Source organism: Talpa occidentalis, unplaced genomic scaffold, assembly GCF_014898055.3.
Source record: "Talpa occidentalis isolate TD23 unplaced genomic scaffold, MPIMG_talOcc4v2.1 talOcc4.7, whole genome shotgun sequence".
NCBI lineage: Eukaryota > Metazoa > Chordata > Mammalia > Eulipotyphla > Talpidae > Talpa > Talpa occidentalis.
Genome location: NW_023605083.1, coordinates 56,148,970 through 56,172,135, shown reverse-complemented (window position 1 = coordinate 56,172,135; position 23,166 = coordinate 56,148,970). Strand labels below are relative to the sequence as shown.

Genomic DNA, 23,166 nt, shown 5'->3' with positions numbered 1-23,166 from the left:
GGGGAGCCTACTAATGTTAGACAGCCCTAAAAATTTGAGTTGGGGCCTGCATAATGATAAAGAATCATCCTTCTGGGGAAGAGCATTTCCACTTTGCCTAAAAATGAAGGAGCAGCAAGCTCAAGGCAGGAGTTTAGTGGCTTTAAGACCACCTGGGTGGGAGAAAAAAAGGAGCAGCAGAACCAGATCATTTTGGGCACAAAATAAAGGGCTTACATTTTGCTTTCACTGCAATAGGAAGTTATTGAAGTGTTTTAAGCAAAGGGATGATGTGAATTTAGGTCTTTACAAAAGATCCCTCTGCCTGCTCAGTGCAGAATTCTTTGGCTGGACAGATTGCAGTGGAGACTAGTGAGGTGATCGCCACATTGGCCCAGGTACAGCTGATGGAGGTTTGCTATGTAAATAGTGAGGTGATGAAAGCAATTGAGTTAAGGATTTATTTTACAGTGAATGGGACTTTCTGGTGATGAATGAATGATGTGAAGGAAATAAAGAAATTAAAAGCTGATTTCTTAGCCTGGAACTGAGCAATCAGTATAGGCAATAGTGCCTGCATGGTGACTTGGAGAGGATTTCAATTAAGGGATGTGAATTTGCCAGAGATATCTGGAATGGCAGTAAAGGACAGGACACATTGAATCTCTTAGAACTCTTTAAATTTCAGATAGCTAACAGGAATCAAAAAGAAAATAAAACTTTTTCACCATCTAGAAACAGAACATTCCTATTTGGTATGATTTGGTAAATTATGTTTCGGTTCTAGGAAAGCTCAGGTTATTTTGTCTTATAAATTAATGGTGCTAGCATGCCCAGATACAAAACATTACCTACAAATCACACCAAATAGAAACTTTCTACTTTCCAGTAGGGGAAAATCTGTCCAAGAAGTCAGTCAAATAGGCAAGGTACAAGCTGGAGAATAAAGGGTATAGATGGAACTTAAATTTAATATCCTGGAGTGTAGATAAGAGATGAAGTGGCATAACAGTGCTCTGGACATTTCAAAGTTGGAAAAATGATAGAGAAGAATCAACTGAGAAGGCAAGAAGAAAACGGGTTGATGGGATTGAGCACCCCAGAGGACAGAGGGGTTTCAGGAGAGAGGGAACCACTATGTCAAATGGCATTTGGGGGTGAGTCACATGTAGAATGAAAACTGACCTTGGGTTTCAGCAATATTTGGTCATTGACTGATTTAATAAAAGTTATTTCAGTGGATGGTGAGTTCCAATGCCTGCTGGGTGAGAAAAATAAAAAATGAAGAAGTAGACTTTTTAAGCTTCTAAATCTTCAGACTTGTGCTGAAGAAGAGGAGTGAAATATGGAATAGTAGCTGAGATAGGGAGTGGATGATATTAAGAATACTTGTAAGCTGATGGGGGAATCCAGGGGAAAGAAACTGCAGAGGCAAATTCCAGAACAAGGTCATCAGGGAGGTGTGAGAGAGCAATAAAAGAACTCCCCATATTTCTATAATTAAAAGTTTCTAGACGCCTCAGGTGCTAACTCTCTGCTTACTTCACTTCAAGTCATAGCAATCTGTGCTTTATTTTCTTGAGAAAGTATAAGCATCTTTACTCTTCTGCAATATACACTAAGTGGCAAACTAAACAAATCCAGGCCAAGGACATGGTTGGGTTGATACTGTCATTTAGAGTCTAGGTTCCCCTCGCCTCATCCTGCATGCCAAGTATCTTTATATCTTTATTTTTATTTTTTTAATTGACTGTTAGTGGGCAACAGACTTTAGTTTTTTAAATTTTATTTAATTTTGCATAGAAGAACTGGGATGCAAGCCAGAGGTATAGGGGTGAGGGGGTGAGGATGGTGAGAGGATTCACCAGAGACAGAGTGGGGAGCCGAACAAGTGGATCTACTGAAATACACTGCTGAGAGGAGCAGTGAGCAAGACAAGAGAGGTCTGCTGTGCCATGTTGGTTAGCTCCCTGGCTGGGGGATCAAACTCAGACCATAGTAGTGATGATAGCTCTGAGACTTAACCCCCAGGCCACCAGGGAGGCCCATCTTTGTATCTTTAAATTCAAGTAATCAGAAGTCTGATCACTTTCTTATATATGCAAACCGCTCAGATCCTCTCTAGGAGGCTCCTACTGATGGGTGTTTTAAGTTTTAAAATTCTGATAAAGCTTCTGTCCTTTCCTTAATCTGTCCTCTTCTTTCCTTAACCTAGTCTCTGTTTACTCTCATTTCTTTTAACTCTGTTAAGGTTGGTCAGTGAGATTCAAAGGCATTTCTCCAGTTCTACATCTGTACCTCATTTTAGATAACAGAGAAATAACTGAAAGTCGCCTCAATATTGATACCTTTGTATGTTGCATCATGTTTTCAGTGCATCAGTCTTGAGCATTTAAACAAATTCAATTATGAATAATTTATAAAGCTCAATAAATATTTCTCCACAACCAGGTTTTGTGTAACGAATGACTGACACGCGTTGAGTTTGCACCTATCAGGATCCGCTTGTATTTCTAAGCAGGGCCCGAGGCACATGTGCACTGGAGAAGTTCTGTCAATCCACGAGGCATTCAGGTGCCACTTTTCTGATTGACATCAGAGAAGATTTGTGTCATCTAGAAGGATGAGATTTTATAGGAAAGCAGATAATAATTACTCTCACCTCTAGAAAGAAACTGCATTCATCAAATAAGAAGGAAAATGACTCATAAAAATAGACACACTGCTCAGCTAAAGGTCAGCCTTCTCTAACTAAATTTAAACTACACATCACCAGGTATTTGTTCAACAAGACTTTACTGTGGTTCTCTTATTTTCTGGGCACTGTTCCTCCTCAAGATTTTATTATAAAAGTCAAAATCTCTAGCCCCCAAATAATCTAAGGAAGATGAGAGATGAATGAACTGATAATCACAATACTGTGTACAGAGTGTGGAGGGCAGCAGATAAAAAAAAAGAGGCAAGCAATACACCTTGAGGGTAAGGCAAGTCAAAAATGTTTCGCTAGAGGAAGGAAATCTGAACACAGCCTTGAAGCTGACTGGGAGTTAATGATGCAAAAATATAATGATGAATGATAAGGAGTGTTCTGGGCAAAGAAAATGACCTAGCCCTGTATGTGGACACAAGAGGACTTGGAGCACTTGAGCAATTCCAAGCTTTTTTGGAATGGCTTCCAAGATAGAAGGAAATTTAAGATATATTTAGACAATTGAATAAATAGGACAAAATGACACCCCTGTTTTTTTTCACAGGAGAGAAACAAGAGGATAAAAATATTTCTGATATAGAAATGTAATAGTCTGCTTTGATGGATTTTGCATAATCTGGGAAGGTAAACAAGAGATATAATAGTAGAACTCTCCAGGATCATCCAGGACACAGAAAGAAAGGAAAAATAAAATCAACATTATGAATTTAGCATTCTGAGATGCCAGCCTATGTAATAAATGCTTTTAAATGTAAAGGCTGAGTTAGCAATTCTCTTTTTTCTTTTCTGAAAAATAATAAAGCCCTCTCAAGGTCCCTGCTCTCTTTATGAATCTATATGTTCCATGGACAAATTTAGAAAGCAGAAAGCCTAAAATATTTTGGTGTGATATCTAAGAGTTTCCAAGAAAATAATGCCAATAGAGTTTAAATAATGCCAAAAGAATGAATATATATATAAATAGTAAATAATCCCAAATAGAGATAATATGAGGGCTCATAAGTAAATGAGATGTAAACCCAGAAAATTCATTTTGATTTGATTCTTTTAGCACTAAATATATTAGTAATTAATGTCTCTGTACTCTCAAGATGTGGTATGATTGCATATGTTCATCGCAGTGGAGAGAAAAAAATTGTGATTTCATAAGTCAGGGTATTCTTTATATCTCTGTTATAAAATGTAATTATTTGTGGTTCAAGCAATACAGAGAGATCATAAGAGATTTGATTGTTGTTGAACCTAAACTCCTTTCTTCAAAATTCAGGACATAAAATTAGGCACAAGTAAATTTTCATAAATATTAAAATTTAGTCATATTTCCTGAAGACCATGATGAAGATAGACCACTCTTAACCCTTGCAATAGAAAGAGAAATGCCTTTAACTTATCCTTACCTCTTGATCCTGTAGCATTCCATGACCTGTACAGGAATTTGGGTTACATGAGTTCTAAGTTCCCTTCCAAATCAAAGGATAAAAACATGAAGGGCTTTGGTGGAATATTCAAACTTAATATTTTTGCCCTATCTGATGATTACTGGGTTTAAGTAGTTACAGGCAATGAACTGACAAATGAGTCCTCAAGGACCAGATGAGAGCCAAATCCTACATTTGAAAACTAGCCAACTAGGTGTTTTCATTTCATAATCAGTGACAGTGCTCACATTGCTCATCCAGAAATGCTCACATCAATGGTCCTGAAAGAAGATGGTCCTATTCATTCATTGTCCTGGACCTGGGGTCACCACAATGACTTAAGAAGTCCTTGAGCTTGATAACCAATTCATGAAAGTTCCACCTTTATGACTAGACTTTAAAAGCTAAATTCAACATTTCCAATGCCATCTTTGAACGAGGATTTAAAAGGTACAAAGAATTAGTTATGCTGATGGGTATTTAGTAATGTAAGTAGAATAAAATATCATTGCAGCCAAGCTTAATAATAATTAGTAGATGAAAAGTTTTGAAATAGGTGCTAAAGTGAAAATTTACTGAGATACTGTTCAATGACATGTTGATACTATTTCTTTTTTTTTTTTTTTAAGATTTTATTTATTTATTTATACATACAAGCACTGGGTACAGTCAGAAGTTCAGGAGGGTGAGAGAATTCACCAGAGCCAGAGCAGGGAGCAGAGCAGGCAGAAGGACCAAAGTACACTGCTGAGGGGAGCAGTGGGCGGCAGGAGAGGTCTGTGCGTCATGTGGGACCCTCCTCTGGTGGCTGGGGAGCAGCCGGGGATCGAACCAGCGCTGCAGAGACTGCGGGCAGCTTCGCAACCCAGTGCTCAACCGCTGCGCCACCGGGGAGGCCCAATTTCTAGTATTAAACAGGTCAATGTCAAGTAGGGAGCAATGAATATGAGTTAATTTTTTTTTAATTCCCAAATGAAATAAGAAGCCATTGTGCAATTAAGCTGATTTTATAATTCTGAAATTAATGTAGGAAGCAAAACCAGCATATATAGAAGACATATTACATCATATTTAGTTTATAAACATAATGTAAAATTTTTGCCCCTGGTCTGGTAGGCAAACTAAAAAGCTCTTCCACAGGTTCCATTTTGCAAGTAGAAATCTACTTCTCCTGAGGTTTAAGTAAGTCTCTTCAGGTAAGAGAGAGAGACAGAGAGAGAGAGAGTTAACACTAGGTGCCCAGACTTTGCCTCTTTTGGGGTGAAGAGATTGGATCTGGCATTCTTCTTTGGATGGGGATAATTTAGAGAAGTCCCTCCTATAACATTAAAGGTGCCCATGACTCACTCTTTCTCGCTATTATAAACCAAATTTGAGATTGTATTTGGTGGAACAGCTGCTTTCTGGGTTTGAATCATCTCTGATTACCTATTAAACTTTGTCTAATTATTCTTGATGCTTTATTTTTTCGGTTAGCAGGGTGAGCCATGGTTTAGATGTATAAAACATGTAGTTGTATCAATTAAAAAAATGACTTATGGAATTAAGAAAATAGTTAATGTCAACTGTGGTATCAGTTCTAGAGGTTATTTAAAAGTAGAAATAATCAGCATTTGACTGAATTTTCACTCTTAGTGTAATAAAGCAAATTAACATGTGACACAAGCCATGTCTTAATAGTTTCAAGCTGCATTGACATAAAATAATCAAATTTCCATAGGAAATTGAACTTGTATGCTTGACAGTTTAATTATCTAGTGTACGTTTCCATAGTTCTCATTATAATATGCAGAGTTTGTCACTGAGAGTGTCTAAAACAGTAGTTAGAATACTTCAGTAAATTTTAATTATCTTGCAAATCATCTGCCTGCTGATACATATAAATAAATGTTTAGGGTCACTCAAATACAATTTGACCAAAATCTGGGTGATGTAATGGAAACTAAAGTCACTTTTAATCCAACATCTTTGATCTGAAATCTCTTAAAATGTAGCAAATAAACTTGCCCTTTGTAATATAAAGAGAAAAAGCTGGGTATCCAAGTGGAAAATTATATCTAATATTTTACTCCAGAAATGCCCCCTCTACCTTTATCAAAGTTGTTGTTTTGACCACCCTCTACTGTCCTGCAAATAAAACTATGCAAAGTCTGGGGTTGTCAAGGTTAGTGGTGCCTCACCCATGCACTTACAACTGCAAAACATAACTCAAGTACAGGAGTGCAACAGCAGTGCGTTTATTCACAATGGGGAAATTGCAGGGAAAGAAAGAGTTTCTAAGACCACAATGGCTGGGTGTCCTACCCTAGATAGTATCCACAGTGTCTAGAAGTCCAAATCAAAATGTATTCATGCAAGATGGTGTTGTCCCTTCAGTGAGAGCCTGGAGCTGGTGGCACACCAACAACTGGTGGACCAGGACTCAATTGCAGTGGCAGTTGAAGGTGATCATGGGTAGTGCTGCTGAGGAAGCACCACAGCAGCCAGCAGTAGTAAACAGAAGGCCCGGCTGAGTAGCCCCTCCCTTTTCTCTGAAGCAATTGATTGAAAATTATTATTTTTTATCATAGCTGAAGTAATGGAATTCACTTTACCCAGAACAGACCTGATTGCCAATCCAGTCTTCGGCCTCCTCAATACCCCTGAAGTTGATCCATTGTATTTGTAGGGTGATCCTTGATGGTTTTTACTCTTAGTCTAGATAAAATTGTGACTTGAGAGTTATATCCTTTTTTTTAGCTCAAAGTATACTGAAAAGGGTTACAGTTTGTTGATGAAGGTAGACTCCATTGACACAAGGAAAGGGGAGAGTAGATGACCTGACAATGTGGCAGAAAAGAAGAAAACTATACCTCTGAAGAGGCTCAAGAGCTCCAGCATCAGCACAAACCCAACTTCACTTGGTTCAATCAACATAGAAGCCAGCTGGTTCCATAGTCACTAAGTACATCACAGTCCTGCAACCAAGCTAGTGTTGACATTAGAATCCTGTGAGTCATCCCAGAAGGACTAATTTTGCCTGCCCAAGGAAGCATGCTAATTTTATTACCAACAACTTTAATAACAAGGCTGATTGCCAAGTACTTGCTGCATGTCAGGCATATGATAAAACTTCCTTTATCAGATTCTACCTTCTAACCCCCTACCCTCTTCCCATTCATACATGGTCCCTTGAGTTCCACATGTACAGATGTTGCATCTGGGTAGGGTATCTTGTATAAGTGGGCAGAGACAACATGACCCCAGAGAGAGAGTAGTAACCAAAGACTCTCAAAATTATCAAACACTCAGGTAAAAGAAACAGTATAACCATGCAGAACAAAAGGCAGAAGTGGAGTGGAAGATAGTAGAATTGAATACCAATAATTACATAGAAGTAAACTGTGAAAAATGCATGATCAGAAAATCAGTGTTGGAAGCTTGAATGATAGCCACAAACTGGACTGCTATGCTCCGTCTTCCCTTTCTGGTCATCAGTCTGGGTGAAGGCAGACTGAGTTGGTTCAAAGAGAACATCATGCTTCTGCTTTTTCTTCTGTCTATGGACATGCACCTCTATATCCTGGCCTGGCATATAGTATCTGCTTTCAATGCATGGTGTTGGAATAATAAATCAGCCAGATGTATTTGAAGACAATGGTGTACATACCAAAGCTTCCTCCTAAAAGTGGGCTAGACTGCCAGTGCCTGCCCTATTCCCCAGTGGGAGCCCAGTCTTCCCTATACTGTTGTGATGAAATAGACCGAATCCAGCATGAGTGGTGATATTAAATGAACTTGACCATGCACCCATAATCCTACCTTCTGAACCACTCATTGTATATTACTACACTGTTATATATTGTTTCATATATTACTCAAAAAACCCAAAGGATGTATCTTAAGATCTATGATGAAACCCAATACATAAAGGTTGAACACCATTATGTAATACCATTACAGATTATAGTTTCAACCATGAAATTCAATAGAATCTAAGTGAAAAATTTAAGTGAATTTTCCCAAATTTTCTTGTTCTCTCAAACATAGAACTATACCAATGTCGATCATAATCCTGATGCTATAATCCTAATCACCATAATCCCAAATGTCGAACTCTTGAAAGATTAACACCCCTAAGTCAAAAATTTTGAAAATCACATTCATGAAAGATCAAAGTCCCAAAAACATTATTCTAGAAAACCAAATTTTTAATTCTTAAAATACATCTATTTGTATTTTCTAAGGGAATTTATTTGAGAAACTTCAGTTTTTAACTGTGTCATTTATCAGCATTGGCATTCCTTCCAGCTGATGAAATTCCAGGAGCTTTTAATAAATTAAAGTCATATTTGCTTGATGAAACCAGAGAAACTACTGACTGGTTCAAAAATAATTATGTGCACAGTAGGATAAGAAGACACACAACAGTGTTGCATATATGAGTGCAGGGTGGATTTCTGTGTACCCAGAACAATGTGAAAACTTGGCACAGAAGGTGGGACAATTTAATAGGGAATGCTCATGCCAGTGTCTATTGAATCATAGATTTTTAAAAGAGCAGCATCACATAGAAGACTGAATGTGAATCTGTTCTCCAAGGAGAACCATGCCCTAAAAGAAAAAAGCTGTTGTTCTTTGATATGTTAGACTTCAAAATATAGTTACTGATTGTGAAAGTAAGTCAGCTGTTACAGACTAACTCTGTGCAATTGCCCATTATCTATCCCTGTGATACACTTTTCATATTTCAAATTTTCCTTTCCTTACAATGTTCTATAATGTATATTTCACCTGGGAATCATTTCCCATCCTGGAGGTATGCATTGTGTAGACTTTTCAAAGATTTCTAATTCATTTGATGCATTTTTTTTTTTTTGCAAATTTGACTCTGAGAAGGTACATCATCACAACTTAACTTTGTGTGTAAGCATTGTGTGCATAAGAACATTAAAATTTCTGCCATAAATAGATATTTTGTACATCTGCATTTATGAATAACAAAATTTCTTCTGATATGTGTTTTATTCTGTAAAGTGACCTGTAAAATATGTCCCGGTGGCACAGCAGTTGAGCGCTGGGTTCGAAGCTGCCCACAGCCTCTGCAGCGCCGGTTCGATCCCCAGCTGCTCCTCAGCCACCGGAGGAGGGTCCTGCATGGCACGCAGACCTCTCCTGCCGCCCGCTGCTCCCCTCAGCAGTGTACTTCGGTCTTTCTGCCTGCTCTGCTCCCCGTTCTGGCTCTGGTGAATTCTCTCGCCCTCCTGCGCTTCTCACTGTACCCAGTGCTTGTATAAATATAAATAAATAAATAAATAAATAAATAAATAAATAAATAAATCTTTAAGAAAAAATAAAATATTCTGTCCTGCGTTTAGAAGCTTCCCAAATAAATCCTTTTTTTAAAATGTCAATAAATATTTCTTAAGGAATTCTTTTAAATTATTTTTTCCAGAATTATGTTTTTGGGATTTTGGTCTTATAGGATTGTGATTTTCAGGATTTTAGACTGGAGGAATTTTGATCTTTCAGGTTTACAACATTCAGGATTCCGTCTTTGTAGATGATGACCCAAACTCAACTATACAACTGACATTATCAAATTGTTGTTAATGTAGAAGCACAAGTCTTTTCATTTCACAAGAATGAAAATGGGAGGAGAAAAAGTCAAGAAAATGGCCGAGGAGCCATGTGCACCCAGGGCGGCGGGCTCAACCCATGAGGTCACACAGGGCACATAGTTCTAACATATGCCATGCTGCACCTTAAAATTGACTGCATTCCATGGGCCTTTAGGATTATTTCAAATAATTGGAACTGTAAATATTGAACAAACCACCTCAGAGTTCTACTTCATGAGTTTATCAGAGGGCGCAGTACATAGTAGTGACCAAAACCGCAGGTTTCCAGAACCTACCCAACTCTGGGTTTGGGACACAGGCTCTATTTTTCAGTAGTTACACAACTTTGGGGAAATTACTCACTCTTCCTGAGTCGGTTTTCTCACCTATGAAAGGAGACCAGTCATCATAATCACCTCACGAGGCCATTGTGAAGCTAAAACAACATGCATAAAGCAGCTGGGACATCCGTAGGTATTACCTCCTCGTTTGTGCTATTTTTATTAGATTACAGCTTCTGGGCAGGGACTAGGTCTAATGTTTGCCTGAATCCTCAATGCAACCACAAAAACAGTTAATTTATTGAAAAGTCTGGGCTTCTAAAGGAACAAGCTTTAATTTTCAGAAATAAAAGACTTCTATATAATATAGGTCAAATGAGAAGTGATGTAATGAGAAACAGAAAACCTCCCGCAGCCTCTGGCTGGGAGAAGCTGTGTGGAAAGCTGGTTCTAAGCCCCTTGAACACCATTAATAATCAGCAGACTTATGAAAGGAAGGGAATTTTATCTCTGTTAAAAAGTGGTAGAAATATTATGCTCACTTGCATTTTTTGAGCTTTGGTCTAGAAGCAAAACTAAATGGCTTTGCTTGCCTGGGAAAGAGCTGAAAGATTTCATCATTTTTCCCTTCTTAAAGCAAACCCGCTCTGTTACCTCTTTTCTTCTGTCAGGAATATCTTTAAGTGTCCGGCAAGCTCTTTACTGTGGTTAATACTGGGTTTGGGAGGCGGAGTTGGTTATTTGTTTCTATATCATCTAGTCTTCATACTCACTGCCTGGAGTTTAGTGAGGAGGGCATGCAAACTGAGTTAACTTTTTTTTTTTTATTATTTATCTTTTTACCATAAAATGTGCCAACCCTGGTCCCTTGCACCTGCCAATGCATAGGGGCTATGTCCTTTTCTCTCACCTTCTCTGGCAGCATAGCCTCTGGCAGCTGGTCAGTTGCTAGAGAAACTGGTGGTTACCAAGAAGCACCTCTAGGAAACTCTCCTACTGGCAAAGGATCAGCACAAGAAGCAAAATTGTCAATTTAGAATCCTTCTCACTTCGCATGAACAACCAACCCTAGTTTTGAAATTTTTTACTGATTCAGAAAAATAGCTGAACCTGTGCTCTCAGATGGAGGATTCGAGCAGTTAGCACCAAGAATTCCTTCATGTGTGAAGTGACACAGAAACAAGCTACCGAAGAATGAAGGGATAGTTTTGTCATTGTTTTATTCATTTGTTTATGTTGCGTAGGGGAGGAGACTACTGTGAACATCGCCTCTCCCAGCTGAGCTGGAGCTGCCTTTTCCTGCCAAGGAGCTGGTGTAAATGATATTTGTAAAAGATATCTATGGTAGAGATTGTTGTGTGAAAATAGATGAGAGAAAGAAAAACAAATGATAAAGAAAAAACCTGGATTGCAGTCATTTTAGAAGTACTTCCAACCCAGGATTTCAGTCTAAGCAAATTATAGCTGGAACCTCACTCTGGCTGGGCACTATCACACGCTCACAGCTCATTTTCAAACTGAGTCTATAAGTCAGAAGGCAGGTTTACCCCAGTCTTAGAAATGTGGAATTATGAGTCAGAAATGCTATAAATGGCTTCTAGAAGGCAACATGGCCCATGAATGATGGAGTCAGAATTTAAGAATAAGTTGTCCTAACTATTAAGCCCTAACTCCCATACTTTACAGCTTCTCAGAAGAGGACAGAAAAGCTCAGTTGGGTTATCTGACTACCAATAAGCACTGATTAGGAATTAAGCAAAAATGGTATCCTACAAAAGAGGACAATGCAGAATCAAATGGAAGATATAAAAGCAGGTGGTAGGTGTAGCTATTTTACTGGAACTAGAAAGATAGGCCCCAGTAGGAGAAAAATGATCAAAATGAGACCATCCTTTTAGTTAAATGTGTTATGTTTTTGTAAGTCATGTTTTGCAATACACAATGATCGTGTCTATATAAATCTTTTTTTTAAAGATTTATTTAGTTATTTATATAAGTACTGAGTACAGTCAGAAGTACGGGAGGGTGAGAGGATTCACCAGAGATAGAGCGTGGAACAGAAGAGGCAGACTGACGAAATACACTGCTGAGGGGAGCAGCGGGCGGCAAGAGAGGTCTGCATGCCATGTGGGATCCTTGCCGGGGATCCAGGCAGCTTCGCAACCCGGCACTCAACCGCTGCGCCACAGGGGAGGCCCATACATCTCTTATTTTTTTCCAGAGGTTTTTTTTTTTTCCCCCCAGTGATAATTATCAAACTTTTCCTGGGACATGCTCTCCCATCCAAGTCTTACTATATACCCTATTAGTTTAATTAATAATAATTTCTAAATTTATTAAGTGTTTGTCTACTGACCTATATTCTATCACTCTCACCCACTATGTAGCCTACAGGAAATTTCTTGCAAAGGATTTTGACTCACAGTAAAAGAAAATTATTTTTCTTAATTGAATGTGCTCAGACAAGGATTCTATTTCCTTCTGAGTTAATAAATGTGCTTTAAATTTTATAAACATTAACTTTGTCTATCAAATTTATTGTAAATATTATCTTGTTTCTAATGTTTCTATTATTGTTTTTTTTTGTTTGATGACAGGTATTTAATTCTGGAAGTAAAATATGCTGAAATATTTAGTTGAATATATATTTTTTTTGCAATTTCTGAGAAACTTACCTATTTGATCTACCTTATAATGATTTGATGTTGTATTTTTTAACTCTTTTTTTTAAAGATTTTATATAATTTTGCATAGAAGAACTGAGGTGTAAGCCAGAGGTGGCAGGGGTGGTGAGAGAATTCACCAGAGACAGAATGGGGAGCAGAACAGGCAGGTTAACCGAAATACACTGCTGAGGGGAGCAGTGGGCAAGACAGGAGAGGTCTGCTGCACCATGTGTGTTAGCTCCCTGGCTGGGGATCGAACTCAGGTCCTTGAGGTGGGTGCGCTGAGACTTATCCCCTAGGCCACCAGGGAGGCCTTGTACTTTTAACTCTTAAATGGTCTGGAATTTCTTTTTAATGTGTAGCAAAATTAGGAATTTGTTTTTTCTTTCCAAATCTGTTTTTTTTTTTTCAGCTCCTAACCTCATACATGTTTTTCATGCATATACAATATGTAATTTATATTTGTATCATATATTTGATCAATGTACGTCTTCACATATATTAAAATCTATTTTTCTATTTACCTGTTAATGTTTTGTTAGTTCTTTCTTGTTTTGAATCATTATTGTTGTATAAAAATTGCAACTTCTGACGTGGCCTAACATCTTTTAAGGCAAGTTCCAGCTATATTTTTCTTTTTCCAAATTTTCTTACCATTTTTGCCTGATTTGTCTGTGTGTCAAATGTCAGTATTTTACTAGTTGTAAATCTACTGTGATAGCAGCTGAAGCAGTCTTGCCTTCCACCACTGAATGATCTTCTGACAATTCTGTGCTTCTCCCACCCTGGCAACTGCATTGCCATGTTGACAACTCCTCTTCCCATCCAGCTCTGCCCTTGACTTGAAATTTCAGCCCCTGAGTACATTCCAGCACAGCCTCACCCCATCAATACTTCTTGTCCTATGCTCCAAAATAATGTACTCTCAGATTGTGATGGGAAGAAAACCTTAAAAATAAGTGGGGTAGTGTGTTCTCTCAAATAGAAATAAAGGTTCAATTTAGGGTGTAGCGAAATTGTATCTGAAAATCCCTTAAATTACCTATTTAGCTTGATATATATGCTTTTGTGTATGCAAGTATGTATAATAATTATAGCAATACATAATACTATATATGTCATGTATAACATGGAACTCATTTACGAGAATTATCAGTACTATTTAATTCATATTTTCTCTCTTTCCTCCTTCTGAGTCTGTTTCATTTATATAAGTTAAATGCACTTATGAGGCACTTTCACTTTATCTGCATGGTAGAGACAAGCTTCCTTATTCTTCAGTTGTTCTCTTTTATATATCTGATTTAGGAAGTAAACAATGTGGAAATTATTTTCTAAAATTTATACCTTTTGTGGGTTATAGGTTTCTTCTTTTGTGAAAGCATACTTATAAGGAAGACATAGGTTTTTATTGTCAATTCAGTTTGATGAATTCAGTTCCAGCAGTTCAATAGGTCTGATTTACTTTTCATCCCAGATTTTGATGATGTTTTATAAGGTTCAAATGTTGTGTTGTAAGTTTTCATATGTGTGTGCGTATGGCTTTGTCATTCATTTGAAAGAAATTAGAAGATGCTGCACCTAACCATTAGATAAGTACTATATCACAAGATATTTCTAAACTATTATTTAATAAACATTGTTTGAAAAATTATGTCCCTTAAGTCTGCGAGAGAATTAACTTCAACATCTGGAAATTCTTTTTTTTTTTTTTTTTTTTTTAAAGATTTATTTATTTATTTACACAAGCACTGGGTACAGTCAGAGGCACGGGAGGGTGAGAGAATTCACCAGAGCCAGGGCGGAGAGCAGAACAGACAGACTGATGAAGTACACTGCTGAGGGGAGCAGCGGGCGGCAGGAGAGGTCTGCACGCCATGTGGGACCCTCGCCGGGCTGCCGGGGATCGAACCAGTGCTGCAGAGGCTGCGGGCAGCCTCGCAACCCAGCGCTCAACCACTGCACCACCGGGGAGGCCCAACATCTGGAAATTCTTAATACAATTGTTTGTAGGGGTGAGTTTAATTATATGGATTAATCATCATGCAGGGAGGGGGGTCTTTGTTTTACCCCATGTCACACTCTCATACCAAATGCATTTATTTTTGTCTATTAGGGTCTAGAGGAGTTTGTGCAGAAGACTGATATAATCACATTTGTGTTTTAGAAAGAAAGCTGGAAATAGAATAGTGAGATAAATTTAGCTCAATATGATTAGCTAACTTTGCTTCCCTTCTATTTTCATGCCTGCCTTCACTAGAGCTTACTCCTTACATACAAGTTTAGCTAGTGCCTCTGTAAGAAGTATAAGGCTTTGTTCCAGATAGAAGCAAAATACTGTCTTGAAGCTCTGCTGGAAATGGTTTATTACTCAGTCTTTCTATAAAGTGACTAGATAATGATCAAAGCCTGGTACTTGTGGTAAACAAAAGAAAATTCCACTTGACAAATATTATCTCTGGTTAATTAACTTTGCTAGAAGAGATGGTTGAGATGTGTTCCTTGTCCTAAAAAGTCTTCTAGTCTAGTGTGAAAGATAAACACTTAACTAAATAGCTACACTATGATGAAAGGAGTTCTGTAAAAAAAAGGGTGAACAGATGATACCATAACATAGACATGAAGCAATTAATTCTATTCATACTTGGTCAGTAATCAGGAGCTGTCAAGCAAAGTCCAATTCACCATAGCAGGAAATCATCAGAACAAAAATATTGTGAGGGGGGGAAAAAGATCATCATCAATACCAGAAAAAATAGCAAACACGACATAAACTAGTTTCTGGAAATCTGCATGGAAGAGCTGAGTTTTGAAGGGTGAAGTTGAATTCACGCAAATACTTCCAAGTGGAAAAATGAGCTAGTGAAATTTGTATAGGTGTGAAAATACTTGCTCTGTTACAAGAGAAACAAAGTGCCTGCTTTGACCTGTCTTGGTGTGCGTGTTTGGAGTGTTGGAGGTGAAATTAAAGACTGAGAATGACTTGAGCCGTACTATTGATTTTAAAAATTTGTCCTGTGGGTGATTCGGGGGTTGTAGTGCAGAAAAATGATATGATAATATTTGTGTTTTAGAAAGAAAACTGGCAGTAGAACAGGGAACTGATGCCAAGAAAGCATTTGGGAATAATTTGTTCCTGCCAACTAAATGTAGAGGTTGCCTTCCATCCTGCAAAAGGGTTAAGCCAGAGGAAGAAATACAAAGGCAGATGGGGAGTATGAAAGCTAAAAAAGAAGACAGAAAGGTCTCTCTGGAACTTTATGCTAATCAAGAAGGCCTTGTTCTCCCTGTGCCTGTTGAATACTGCCCATAGATTATCCTCCAAAAATTCAGCTTTTATTGTTACAAACCTTGCTCAAAAGCTTATTATGGAAGGACCAAAGTTATTAAAGATTCGATCCTACCCACTGTGATTGCTCTCATTTGTTACCATTAGTCATCGTTTTCCTCTTGGGAATCCTCACTTCCCACTCTACCCATATCAAAATTGTTTCAATTCTTCAGAGAATTCAAATTTCAGCTTCAATCTTATTTCTCTTACATATTTTTTGGATGGGCAAAGGGAAGTCATATTTCTTTCTTTTGGTACAATGGTTTAATCTTTACTGAGAAATTCCTCCTCATTTCTCTTTATATATTATTGACCTGAATGTTTGGCAAATTCTCAAATACAGCCCAGTAGTCTAATAGCTCCAAGTGGGAACATATTTCGTTCAATTCAGTCAATATTTATTGTGCACCTAACATGTATAGGGCATTGTGCTAAACATTTGCAAGATGTCAATGTGAAAGGATAAATATGCCAAATGTCTGCTCTTGGAAATAACAATTAACAAATGTATTCCCTGGAGGACTATTTCCACTTAACCTATAAGATTAATACTTGGTGACTTTCTAAGTAAGATACTCTTTCTTCATTGAGTTAACAACTTCCATAAGTAGATGAATTTGTTATAAAAGTTACATAAACCTGTTTAAGGAGCACACATTCCACAGCAAGAAGCTAGCCTCAGTAGATAAAATAAATGCAATCTAATCATTGCTATTGGACTGTATACTTTATCTACACATACATGTTTCCCCCAATATTCAAAAGTAGTATTCCGTGAAATCTTTACTACACCAAAGTGGCATGAACAAAGGAGTTATCATTAATTTATTTGTAAAAATGTTCAAATATTCCCAGACCCCAAAAAATAACCTGCCAAATCATACCAAATAACACATAAAACCTAAAATGACATTAACGTATAATAAAAGCAGGATGATATGATAAATAGGCAAGCTACATGAAGTAGTACCTGGGGACGGAGGCTGGCAGGGCCATTCTCACTGACCTGACAACATGCTGTGTCTAGAAAGCCTGCTACAAAAACCAATGCTGACCATTATTTTTGCTTTTTGCCTTTTGATGTAAAAATGAAAAATCCTCTTTGGATTTCCTTCAGTCTACTATTTTAAGTCTTTTGAATTGGCTTAATCTGAACTTTGGGAAAGCAGGGAATATAGGTGTGTACGTATGTGTGTATAGTCAATTACTCCAGATGTCTTAGTCCACTTGGGCTGCTATAACAATATACTACAAATAGGGTTGATTGTAAACAACGCAAATTTGTTTCTCACAGACTCAAAGCTGAAAGTCCAAGATCAAGGTGCCAGTGTGGTCGGGTGAGAGTCCCCTTCTGTCACAGAGTGCTGGTTTCTCATCGCATCCTCATTTGGTCAAAGGGACAAGAGAACTCTTTTGGGTGTCTTTTATAAGGGCATTACTCTCCTTCTAGGGCTCTACCCTCATGACCTAAACAATCCCAAAGGCCCCACCCCCTAATGCCATCACATTGAAAATTAGGATTACAACATATGAGTTTAGGGAGAATACAAACATTAGGTCCATACCATCACATGTATCAGAAGTACCTTTCTCAAGAGGCTAGAAGTCTAGGAAACTATGATGCATCTATTTTCCACACCACCCTTACACAAGTACCTGAACTGCTTGAGGATTATTCTGCTGTTAGTTTTAAAGGAAGACAAAAGTAATTTCTTTCCATTATTTCTCCTAAGAAGAATGTTTAATGAACAAATTAAGTATAGCAATATTAGAAGTGGGATCCATAAAGGGAACTATCTGTAAAGAAAAAGACACGTCTGATAAAAAAAAAAAAAAATTAAAGCCAAATGTATGCTTGTGCCCCTTGAAATTGATATCCTTGTTGACTAGAATTATGGGGAAATCAGTTGTAATCAGGAATCAGTAGTGCCACTGACAGGAAATGTAGTTTTCTAAATTATGGGAAGTTTACCCCAGGGACACTTGAATATCACAGGGAAAAAATAAAGGATTGATCTTCATCAGAAAGCAGAAGTACTCTGTTATAATTTTTGGCCAATGCTTTCTAATTCTTCTTTTTCATATCTTTAAATACAGAATCCCCTTCACCTACAACTGAGTTTAGAAAATTCATTAAGTTCTGATGCTGATGTCACTGTCTCAATCCTGACCATGAACAACTGGTACAATTTTAGCTTGTTGCTGTGCCAGGAAGACTGGAACATCACAGACTTTCTCCTCCTCACCCAGAGTAACTCCAAGTTCCACCTCGGGTCTGTCATCAACATCACCGCCAACCTCTCCTCCAGTGAGGACCTCTTGAGCTTCCTACAGGTCCAGCTTGAGAGCATTAAGAACAGTACATCCACCATGGTGATGTTTGGCTGTAGCATGGAAAGCATCCGGCGGATTTTTGAAATTACCACCCAGTTTGGGGTAACACCCCCTGAGCTTCGTTGGGTGCTAGGAGATTCCCAGAATGTCGAGGAACTGAGGACAGAAGGCCTGCCCTTAGGGCTCATTGCTCATGGAAAAACAACACAGTCTGTCTTTGAGTACTATGTGCAAGATGCCATGGAACTGGTTGCGAGAGCTGTCGCCACAGCCACCATGATCCAGCCAGAACTTGCTCTCATTCCCAGCACGATGAACTGCATGGATGTGGAAGCTACAAACCTCACTTCAGGACAATATTTATCAAGGTAGGATGCAAGGCCTGAGTTACATCCCCATTCATAGCACTGTGACAGGAAGTAGTATTTCCTTATTTATCACCTTTGAAGAAATCTTGACCCTAAGTACCTTTAAATTCTAATAACATGGGTCGGGGGCGGTGGCTGTTTTTGGTGAGGGAAGTGTTCTGCATTTACACTTGTCCATGCTGGAATCCTGCCTTTAAACCCTTGCTTAGTTCCTTAAGAGCTAAGTGTTCTTGGCTAGTTATTTAAAAACTTTGTGACTCAATTTTCTAATTAGTAAATGGAAATAATGTCAAATAGCTTGATATTATAAAAATAACAAAGGTATCATGAAATTATAGATGAAAAGTATTTAATGCCATGCTTGACTCGTACATGCATAAGAAGTGTTTTTACCTCTGTCTGCTCTTTTCCATAGCAATAGACTTGAAAAAAATTTCTTCAAATTTTGACACAGAAAAAAGTTAGTCAAGTGGGAAGTAGACTTTTCTCTCTTTTTCCAGGTCTTGATACTAAAGGCAATCTAGAAAAGTGGATAATGACCTTAAGCTTGAGTCAGACTCTCTGAGTTCTACCACTCATTGTTTACATCATCTGGTCAAGTTATTTAATTTCTCTGAGGATTCATTTCTTATCCCCTATATGCATGTATGTAAAATGTATATAATAGTAGATCCTACTCTCCATGGACTTGTGATAAATGATAGGTAGGGAGGTATGTAGACAGACAGAAAAGAGTTCCATGGAGAATTGGGGTGTGTGTGTGTGCACGCGCGCGCACGCACATGCATGTGCAGGTTTTTTTATTTAAATATTTAAATTTTATTTAAATATTTAAATATTTAATTTTATATAATTCTTACATCTTTTTTCTTCTTTGCACAATGTATGCATTTTCATTTTGGTTATATTCCCCATATAATTGCACACCCCACCTTATTTTGACTCTAGTCCTTCCTTTCGCCGCCTCTTTCTCCCTCCTACACCCCCCCCACCCCGTAGTGTATCTCTGGTTTATAGTTGCTTATTGATTTTGATTTTCACTTTGTATTGATTAGTCTTTTTTCTGGTCTCTTATTTAGGTTTTCTTAATTCCTGCTATGAGTGAAACCATCGGTATTTTTCTTTTTCTTTCTGACTTATTTTGCTGAGCATGATCCCTTCCAGCACCATCCATGTTGCTGCAAACTGCATGTGTTTATCTTTTTTGACTGCTGAGTAATATTCCATTGTGTATATGTACCACATCTTGTTGATCCAGTCATCTGTTTTTGGGCATTTGGGTTGTTTCCATAGCTTAGCTATTGTAAATAGTGCTGCTATGAACATAGGCGTGCAGGTACCCTTTGGAATTACTGTTTCTGTGTCATTTGGGTAAATACCTAGGAGTGGAATTGCTGGATCATGTGGAAGCTCTATGTTTAGTAGGTCAAGAAATCTCCACACAGCTTTCCATAGTGGTTGGACCAGTTTACACTCCCACCAGCAGTGCAGGAGTGTTCCTTTTTCTCCACATCCTTGCCAACATTTGTTGTTGCTAGTTATGCATGTGCAGTTTTTAATTTACCTTTCTGCTCTAGTTCCTCATTCAATCTGGCTCAGAATATAAAATGAAAAAGTGTATTTAAGTTAAAGAATAACCCATTGTATAGAATTTTCATGATTCACAGGAAACGGAAAATATTATTAAATTATATTTACTAGAGACTTAAATTTTTCTGAAAAGGACCACCTATTGTCAGAAAGGCCAGTCAGAGAATTATTGCTGTTTTAGAGTAAATGCTTAAAGCTACTCTAAGCCCCACTTAAGGTTCTCCTGGAACACTGACATCTGACTATATTAGAGAACACAGGTTATATCTTAGTGTCTTGCCTTTTAAAATATTTGATGAAAGGTGGAGGTCTAAAGCATTTTACAGTTAATTTTGCATATATGGATTAACTACCTATCATGTGCAAGTCGGCATGCTAAAATATATGGCAGGTTAAAGGCTAAGCATGACCTATGCCCTCCCTAAAGGACGTTGTTAGTAAAATAATTCAAGATTCATATATTAGGATTCACATATGAATGATAAAATTAGATATTCTATCCTTAGAAATTGCCATTTTTCCTACATTGCATTTGAATTTCCCCAAGATTAAAGTCTGTGCATGTTCTGTTTTATAGTCACTAGTCAGATTTAATCTGTTTTTGAATTAGCACATAATTGAGGTTCAGGATTTTATCTAGGAGAGGAAACATTCTCCCTCACAGCAAAAAAGACAAGCAATGGCTTTATTTAAAAATTCTAGTGGTCATTATTTTGGAAGGACAATCATAAACAGAAGACAGGATAACCCCTTGTGAAAACTGTGTTGTTATTTAGTGTCTTTCTGCCTCATGTAAAATGGAGACCACAATAAAAATGATTCTGTTTCAACCCTAAAACTGCTTAGAAACTATAGGGAGAAAGAGTCATTGACTTGAGCTGTCTGTACCTCAGGGATTCATTTTATCAAGATCAAACTGATTTTCCTGACTCTCCAAGGTTTAATTTATATTAAAATTCTGTGCCTGCTTTAACAAGGATCCTATCGCACTTCATACATGAAATTATATGATGGTACTTAGCTCATTCCATCATCATTGTCTATGCATCTGACATTGAGCTCATGTATAAATTCTATTAAGTAGAGACACTATTATTCAGCTCAATTTAATGCTTAGCATATAGCAGTTACTTATTAGACATGAACTGAAATTAACAACAAAAAAAAAGAAACTTTTTAGTTCCATCCTATGTCATTTATTGCTATAGAAGAAAAATTGGTGGTTGACAACTAAATTAAATTAAAAATTTATTTTTTAATTTAAATTAACTTAAAATTTTATTTTTAAATTGAAATTTTATTTTTTAAGTTACCTAGCTACCTACCATCTAGATTTTTTTGCACTTTGTTTTTTCGATGAATGCTGGTTTAGTAGATAACCTCTGCCCTCAGGGCTGGCTATTTCCACATGTTTATTCCACAAACTTTGAAATTTGAAAAAGAAAAATGTGAGCTTTGTGGCACAGCAGCAATTCACAATGGATAAGGGTCAGTGACAGTGTTTTCATTTCCATGGATGTTTTTGAGATTGAACTCAAAGAATTTCAGGAAATGTGCCTGGGACTTCTTAACCTCCCTGAGGAATACAGTCAAAGAGAAAGTTTCAAAGTATTCAGGAAAGGGTCAAGGAAAGTGAGCCAAAAACCTGGAAGAAGTTTCTATGATGAATAACTAAAGAGCTGCCTTAAGCTGTAAAACATCTGTGGATTTTTCGTGATCCTTATTTATTTTGTTGAATATGGTCTTTTAGAAAGTTCGTTATTCTCAGCCCATAAGTCACATCTGCATACAGTAATTTTCTTAATTGTTCCTAAATTTTGTGAGACTGACCCCACTTCCTCACTGTGTATTGAAAGTCATGAGGATAATGAGCCATGAATAGTGAGTGTCAGAGTTATGCAAGCTTTCATTTCTCGTAGTAATTTTCAGTTTGGGCTGACAGAATTGTTAACATTTTAAAATGTTAATGAAAGCACCAAAACATGGCTTTTTCAGCATTGGCTTTTAGACTACGAAAATCATTTCTCATGGCAGACTACATAGAGGTAATTAAAGGTATAAAGGATTTTGTTCTTCCCACTTCTCAATGACAGAATAATGTCCATCATAAATGCAGACAAAACCAAGTTCACAGCATGATCTTGAACAGTTTACTTTCAAGTTGTTTTATTAAATATAAATTATTTGGGGTTATATTATCTGATGTGTTATTTGTTACAACTCCATAAAGAACCACATGTGGGGGGTTGTATGGAGCCAGTGGCTATTTGTTGAACTAAATAGGTCGGTAGACAAAAGTGCATTCTGCCACTTTGGAACTGACAGCCTAATACTTGAGTCAAATTATAAGAAAATGGTTATAAAGCAATGGGATAATGATTCTTAAAAATAGAATTGTGTTCAGGTACACATAATGCACTCTTCTCTGACACTTGCTGATGGAGAAACACTGAAATGGGATCTTATTAAATGAACAGGAATTTTCTACTTGCAGCAAATTCACAACCAGAAGAATGACATATGCAAATTCACAAAGAACTGTAAGAGAAATTTAATACATTTGGTACATATATTGAAGATGAAGAGGATTTGGCCTGATTCTGGAAAATAGTTTGTTTAATAGCATGCCACACAGGGTTGGTATGCCAGGCTAAGGAGCTTGCATTTTATATGCATAGTGGATGTCAGTTGAATGGCAGAACATTAGCCATGACATATTTATAAAATCATAATCCTGTAACAAATTAACCAAATGAAATAAAACAACATAAAAGCCATGAAATGAAAGTAATTTCTAAAACTGTTAGAGTATAAAAATGGTTTGTATTTTCAAAAATTGGTTTTAGTCTTACCCACATTTACTACCTTACTGCATTTTGAACAACAGAT

General features: G+C 37.3%; 1 protein-coding gene across 1 annotated transcript in view; it reads left to right on the top strand.

Annotated features, from left to right (window-relative positions):
• GRIN3A (glutamate ionotropic receptor NMDA type subunit 3A) overlaps positions 1 to 23,166 on the top strand; it is a 150,894-nt gene that overhangs the window by 32,098 nt on the left and 95,630 nt on the right. Inside the window, exon 2 of the mRNA XM_037492876.1 lies at positions 18,083 to 18,687. Coding sequence (XP_037348773.1) covers positions 18,083 to 18,687 — 605 coding nt within the window. The remainder of the gene's footprint in view (positions 1 to 18,082; positions 18,688 to 23,166) is intronic.